This window comes from Mustela nigripes, chromosome 9 (genome assembly GCF_022355385.1).
Source record: "Mustela nigripes isolate SB6536 chromosome 9, MUSNIG.SB6536, whole genome shotgun sequence".
Classification (NCBI taxonomy): domain Eukaryota; kingdom Metazoa; phylum Chordata; class Mammalia; order Carnivora; family Mustelidae; genus Mustela; species Mustela nigripes.
In genome coordinates this window covers 421,500-428,287 of record NC_081565.1, presented here as the reverse complement: position 1 = coordinate 428,287, position 6,788 = coordinate 421,500, and the positions used below count along the sequence as shown (strand labels likewise).

At 55.4% G+C, this 6,788-nt stretch overlaps 1 protein-coding gene across 2 annotated transcripts in view; it reads right to left on the bottom strand.

Moving 5' to 3' along the window:
- The window catches only part of PNPLA7 (patatin like phospholipase domain containing 7), a 58,031-nt gene that overhangs the window by 13,092 nt on the left and 38,151 nt on the right, over positions 1-6,788 (bottom strand). Inside the window, exons 23-25 of one of the 2 annotated variants that reach the window (XM_059410166.1) lie at positions 1,954-2,061; positions 523-586; positions 145-313 (exon numbers count right to left, since the gene is read on the bottom strand). In XM_059410166.1, the coding sequence (XP_059266149.1) occupies positions 145-313; positions 523-586; positions 1,954-2,061 (341 nt within the window). The remainder of the gene's footprint in view (positions 1-144; positions 314-522; positions 587-1,953; positions 2,062-6,788) is intronic. The other variant, XM_059410168.1, reaches the window with a different exon arrangement.

Sequence of the window (6,788 nt, the reverse complement as noted above, 5' to 3'; positions counted from 1 at the left end):
CTCGCGGGAGGCACTGCCAGCCGCTGCTCCCCGAGGCCCCGCCCCGCCGGCCCCGCCCCGCCGGCCCCGCCCCGCAGGCCCCGCCCCGCAGGCCCCGCCCCGCAGGCCCCGCCCCGCAGGCCCCGCCCCCGCCCGCCAGCTCACCTCGCCCACCGAGGGCTCCTGCTCGCCCAGGCCCACGATGAGGATGCAGTCAGCCTGCCGGATGCAGCGCTGGGTCCACGGTGTGAGCGTGCTGTCCGCCTGGTACAGCACGATCCGGTGGATGTCCTCCTGCTGCCCCAGCCAGCTGGACAGCCGGTACTCATGGATACTGGAAGACAGGCGTGGAGGGACACCGATGCCAGAGCACAGACGGGGTGAGCAGGCACCGGTGCTGCAGACAGGGCAGGAGGGCCCACAGACTCCAGGGGGCTAGGGGAACGCAGAAGGCTGGGTGCGTGCGAGCGTGGAAGGTGCAGCTCAAGGCTGTGCTTGGACCCCCAGGGAGCCGGAAGCTGTCCCACACAAGGGCTGGCGCACCTGTCCAGGGCAGCAGAGCCGAGGCGCTGTTTTACGTTGTCACTGGCCAACAGCAGGACGGGGCCTGAAACACAAACCCGAACTACAGAAAACTGCCCTGGCAGCCCACCTCCCAGGACCAGCAGCCCCAGGGCCTCCAGATCGGGCTCTCTGACCCTCAGTCTCCTGGCTGCACAGAAAGCATTCAGATCTTTGCAACACTGAGACTGTGTGTGTGCTGGGGGCCCAGACCCTGGGAGCAGGGCTGGCTGGAGCCAACACGTGTACTGGCGTATTCAGCCATGTGGAGATGCACATCTTTTCACATCCCCTGTGTCTGATGATGCCCACATGGACGCAGGTGCCAGGGCCTGCCCAGCCAGGAGCACCAGCACCATTATCAGTACATAGGTCCCCAGGGGTGCACCCACAACCCTGGGCTGGATAGGACCAGAAGTCCTGAGGGCCTCCTTTTTACCCCTACACTTGTACAGAGCTCTCCAAGAGCTTCAGTGAAAAGCGGAGACATGAGAAATCGTTGCCTGTATTTTAACTGGCAGCATCTGCTTTCCTAGAGGCACACAGAATAGGTGTACCTGGTGCAACCAGCGCAAACGCACAGGTGCCTCAGACTTAAGTAGCAGGGAAGCCACTCCTCCCACGGACTGCGGTGAGGGGGCTCGTCCTGCTGGGACCTGCACTCCTGGCTACAAGCTCGGTTGGTCATCTGCAGGGCTCCTACAGAGGGAGGGAAATCTCTTAGGGCTGGGCTGCATCACGGGCCCTGTTGGGCACCACAGTGATGTGTCTTGCCCACCTCTGTGGGACGTCATATGGGATGCGATGGGACTGGCAGGCTGTGTCTGGCTGCAGGAACACCAAGGAGCCCAGCCCTGAGGCCCTCCAGGGACCCCAGGCTGGGCTCTCCCTGCCCGCTGGCATGTGTCTCCCATGTAGGTACCCCTGCCTAGACTCAGGGGGGCCCTGAGGGACCCCTTAGGGAAGTGTGGAGCCAGCAAAGGTGGGCTCCAGCTCCTGTGGTGACCAATCCTGTCCCTAGCAGGGCTCTGCTGAAGGCCAGGTGGCAGGCAGGACCAGGGCAGGGAGGAGAAACAGGACGGCTCCCCCACACTTGCATCTGTGGCTCCGTGGGGCACAGCTGACGTGGGGATCTGGCCAGGCTGCTGCTCCAGCCTGCTCTGGCCTGGCTGCCAGACTGCCTCCTTCCCAAACACTGGAAGCTGAGAAAATGGACCACCACCCCCAAGTGCTGGAAGAGAATGGCTTGATATCAGCCTAGAATCTTCCCCCATGAGGGAAAGCAACCTACATAAGCACGGGGACTGGGCTTCGGCAAATGCGTCAGCACAGCAGTGGGCCAAGTTCAGTCTCCCGAAAGGCGCATCTGAGTCGCTGAACATCCCCGCAGACAAAGTGAATCTTGAGTCCTACCTCCCATCATCCCCAGAAGCCATCCCCATGGACTGTAAACTGAACAGGAACAGCAACACCGCGGAGAGTTTAGAAGAACATCTTCATACTTGGGGCAGTGCGCAGTTCCTTCAGGAAAACGCAAAAGCAGTAATGACGGAAGAAAACAGTTGATAAACTGGCCTGAATTAGAGTTAAGAGCTTCTGTTTTCAAAGGACATCATTAGAATAAAAAATCATACCACAGAGACAGATATGTGCAGTCTTGGCACACAAACAAGGGACTATGTCCGGGTCACATAAAGAACCATGCCACCACCGAGGAGAAGACGGCCACCCGACCCATGCTGGGCAACCAACGTCTCGGTCACTGGCAGACAGAAACTGAAGCCGCAGGGAGAGGCCACCACACACGTACCACAACACACAGAGACGAGACTGCCCCCCAGAGCAGCGCACCACACACTTCCCCAGCGACTTCATCCAGGGACGCCTGGCTGGCTCTGCCTGGGGAGCGCGCGACACCTTGTGCTGGGGTCGTGAGTCTGAGCCCCACGACGGGCAGGGAACTTCAACAATAACAACATAACCCAAGGCATTCTCTAGGACAGACTGTATGTTGGGCCACAAAGCCAGTCTTAATAAACTTAAAAGTGAAACCATACAAAGTATCATTTTCTGGCCACAATGGTATGAAACCAGAAATCAGTAACAGGAGAACCAGAAGATTCACAAATGTGTGGAAATTAAATGACACCCTCCTGAACTACCCACAGATCAAAGAAGTAGTCTGGACACCAAGGGAAAGAGAAGCACAGCATCCCAAACGCAGGGAGGGAGCCGCCGGCTGTGGAGAGGAGTCCAGAGCTACCCATGTGCTTCAAAGAAAGAAGAAAGATCTCAAATCAGGGACCCAGCTTTCTTTCTTTCTTTAAACCATTTATAGACTTTATTTTTTTTAAATGTACTTAGGTCTAGGGACAAACTGAGCAGAAAGTACACAGAGTTCCCACACGCACCCCTCTCCCCTACCTCCCCATTACTAGCATCCTGCAGGAAGCCGGTCCGTTGTCACAGTCCACGAGCCAGTGCTGACGCATCAGGATGAACGGAAGTCAGGCTGCCTGTCAGGGTCCTTTCTCTTGTACCCTGTCTGGGTCTGGACAGACGCGGAATGACGCCTGTCCACCACTGTGCTATCACACGACTATTTTCACTGCCCCACAAGTCCTCCACACACCCTGCTTCCATGCCTCAGGTCCCCTGGCCGCAGGCAAGTGTCATCTTTGCACCATGTCCACAGCTCTGCCTTTTCCAGAGCACCAGAGAGCGGGAACCACAGACTGGCTTCTCTTATTGAGTAACACACACTCACGGTGCGTCCAGGTCTTTGGTTTGCTAAGACTTGAAGTTTTTTGCGAAGCACCGAATTTTATACCTTGGGTAAGTAGGAAAAGAACAGCAACTAGACCCGGAGCAAACAGAAGGAAGGAAATAATCTGGATTAGAACAGAGATAAATAAAACGGAGAACAGAAAAATGACAGAAAAAATCAATGAAAACAAAAGTTGGTTCTTTGAAAAAATCAACAAAACTAGATGAATAGAGAATAAAGAGAGAAGACTCAAACCATTAAAATCAGAAATGACAGTGGGACATTACGAATGTGACAGACACAAAATGGAGGGTGCCCAGTGGCTCCATCAGTGCAGCAGTGACCCTTCATCTTGGGGTTGTGAGTTCGAATCCTACGTGGGGTGTAGAGGTTATTTAAAAAACAAAACCTTAAAAAAAACACCCACCAACTATTACTAGGAAGAAACTTCCTCCATCTATTAAAGGCCACACACGAGCACCCGAGCAGACATCACGGTCGGTGCCGCGGGACCAAGAATTCTCCCAGATGATCAGGAACAAGGTGAGGACGCTGCCCTCGCCACTTCTGTCCGACAGCGTGCTGCAAGTCCAGCCAGAGCACTTAGGCAAAGAAAAGAGATGCAAAAGGTGTCAGACTATAAAGGGAAAAGTAGCATCTGTGCTTGGAGATGATACAATCTTACATGTAAGGAAACCCAAAAAGTCCACCAAAAACTGGCACGAGTAATAAATGAAGTTGTAGGACATAAACATGACACAGAAGTCGGTTATGTTCCTATACACGGGCAATAAACCATCAGGAAAAAAAGAGGTTAAGAAAAGTAACTTATAATAGCATCAAGAAGAGCAAAACATAAGGAATAAACGTAACCAAGGAGACAGACTTGCTCACCGAAAGCCACGAAACGTCGCTGAAAGAGACGAAAGAAGAGAGTGCATGGAAACACGTCCCGCGCTCACGGGCTGGAAGACCGAATGTCGCCAAAGTGCCCGCGCACCGGGGGCGAACCGCGGAGTCCGCACGACCCCTGTCGGAGTCCCAGTGCCGTTTTTTAGAGATGGAGAAAAACCGGTCGTGAAATCCCTGCGGATCTCGGGGACCCTGAGCACTCAGAACCAGCCTGCAGAGGTACGGAGCCCGAGGCCTCCCACTTCCTGACTCCGGACCTGCCACCGCGCTCGCAGTCAGCACAGTGCGGCGCTGGCGCGGAGAGCAAGGCCCAGAAACAGCCCGCGGCCATGGAAACTAGTTCCCGGCGGGTGCCAGCGCCACTCGGTGGGTGCCAGCGCCACTCGGTGGGAGAGGGGTGGCTCCTCATTAATGATAGCAGGAAAGCTGAGTATTTGTAAGCAAAAAAATAAATCTCTACTAAACTTCAAACCTTTTACAAAAATGAGCCTCCAAACAGATAACTAAGTTAAATGAGGAACTTCAGGGGGTTCCCGGGGCGGCTCCGTCGGTTAAGTGTCCGACTCTCTGATGTCAGGACCACAGGGTCGTGTGGATGTGGAGCCTTGTCTTTGCTCACCGCCACACGCACGCACCTTCTCTCAAATACACAAATAAATCTTAAAAAAAATAAACATAGAACTTCAGGCCTTTTGAAAAAACATGGGAGAAAATCGAGGCCCCAGGGCTGGGCGCCGGGTTTTTAGAAATGCTCCTGAAAAGGGAAAAGGAGCTAAAAGGAGGCAGGAGGACACCAGGGCCAGCTGGACACGACCGCGGCGTGCGGTCAGCCCTGCGGAAGCCTCAGGGCAGCGCGGGGGCCGCGGCACCCCCAGCCCAGCCAAGAGCCCGTGTCCGCTCGGGGCAAGGCTTCTCAAACCTCAGCGTAAGAAAACGAAGAACCCAGTCAGAAACAGAGAAATGCCAGAGCGTACGCTCAGACGGCGGAAAGGACGGGAGACATTCCGCTCCAGCCACGGAGACACCGCTGGAGCCGCGACGCACCTTCACTGCCCTCCCGCCACGACGGCAGGAACGGGCGCCCGCCTCTCGGCTGTGGCTCAGGTCCTGATCTCCGCGTCGGGAGTTCGAGGCCCACACCAGGGGCACGATGGGTGTGGCACCTCCTCCAACTAACCGCAGACAGCGACAGGTCCGAGGGCCGGGGGGACAGGGAGGCGCAGGGGGGTGGCGCGGTGCTGGCGGGAGCGTGCAGGGGGTGGTCCCCCACAAGGACGGCAGGCACGCGACCACACACACCCTGTGCCTGCACGTGCACACGGAACCCTTGCCCAGAGAGTCACAGAGTCTCGTTCATAAAAGCCCCAAAGCGAAGAAAGCTGAATGCCCGTCCACAGGTGAGAGGTTCAAGAAACCAGGTGTGTCCGGACCGTCAGCCCACAGTGGAGGGGGAGCACGTGACGGACACGGGTGTCATCTGAGCCGAGTGAACCTGTCTGCAGGGTCACCACGCAGGACCCTGTTCTCAGGGCGCCCTCAGAACCAGACAACCCAGGAGAACAGGGTTAGGGTTGCCAGAGGGGCAGCGGGGCGCTGCGCCTGGTGGCAGGAACCTCCCCAGCAGTCACCATGGCACAGAGCACCACTGACCCTGGGGACCTCTGCAGACGCACCAGTGACCCTCTTGACCTCGACAGTGTGCTGCAGTAGCTTAACCAGGGGGAAGGAACACGATCCTCTCTTTACTCTCTTTACTGTTTTTGTAACTTCCTGTGAATCTGTAATTACTACAAAATAAAGTTTTGGGGTTTTTTTAAAGATTTTATTTATTTATCTGACAGACAGAGATCACAAGCAGGCAGAGAGGCAGGCAGAGAGAGAGAGGAGGAAGCAAGCTCCCCACTGAGCAGAGAGCCCGATGCGGAACTCCATCCCAGGACCCTGAGATCACGACCTGAGCCGAAGGCAGTGGCTTAACCCACTGAGCCATCCAGATGCCCCTAAAGTATTTTTTTTTTTTTTAAACAGAATAAACTTTTATGAAAGTGACACATCTCTGCTGCAGGCCTCAGAGACACGCCGTCGGCCCCGGATGGCATGAGGGACACCCACAGGAGAGGAGCACGAGCCCTGCTTCGGGTGCGGCTGTTACGAGGCAAAGATCAAGACGGACAGCCACGCCTTCTGTGTTGCAGAATTTCGTTTTCAGAATACGTTTTAAGGACCTACAGCAGTATCTTCCAATTTCATAAGTCATTTTTATTTGGTCTTTATTTAATGCTTTCTATTATCGAATGTCTACGTCAGTAGAAACTGAAAATATACAACTTTCTCACGCTGTTTCACGACGGGAACAGAACACTCGCTGGGTTTACGATCACGCCACGTTTCCAAAAGACGAGCGCTGGAATCCCCAGTATACCTGCCTCACAGACGACGGACGGACTGCCGTTACCGTCCCTCGCAGTTCTAGAAGGACTCATCAAGGACTGAGACCGCAAAGCGCCTCGGGGCTCGTGCTGGCCCCATCAGTTGAGCGTCCGACTCTTGACTTTGGCGCAGGTCAAGA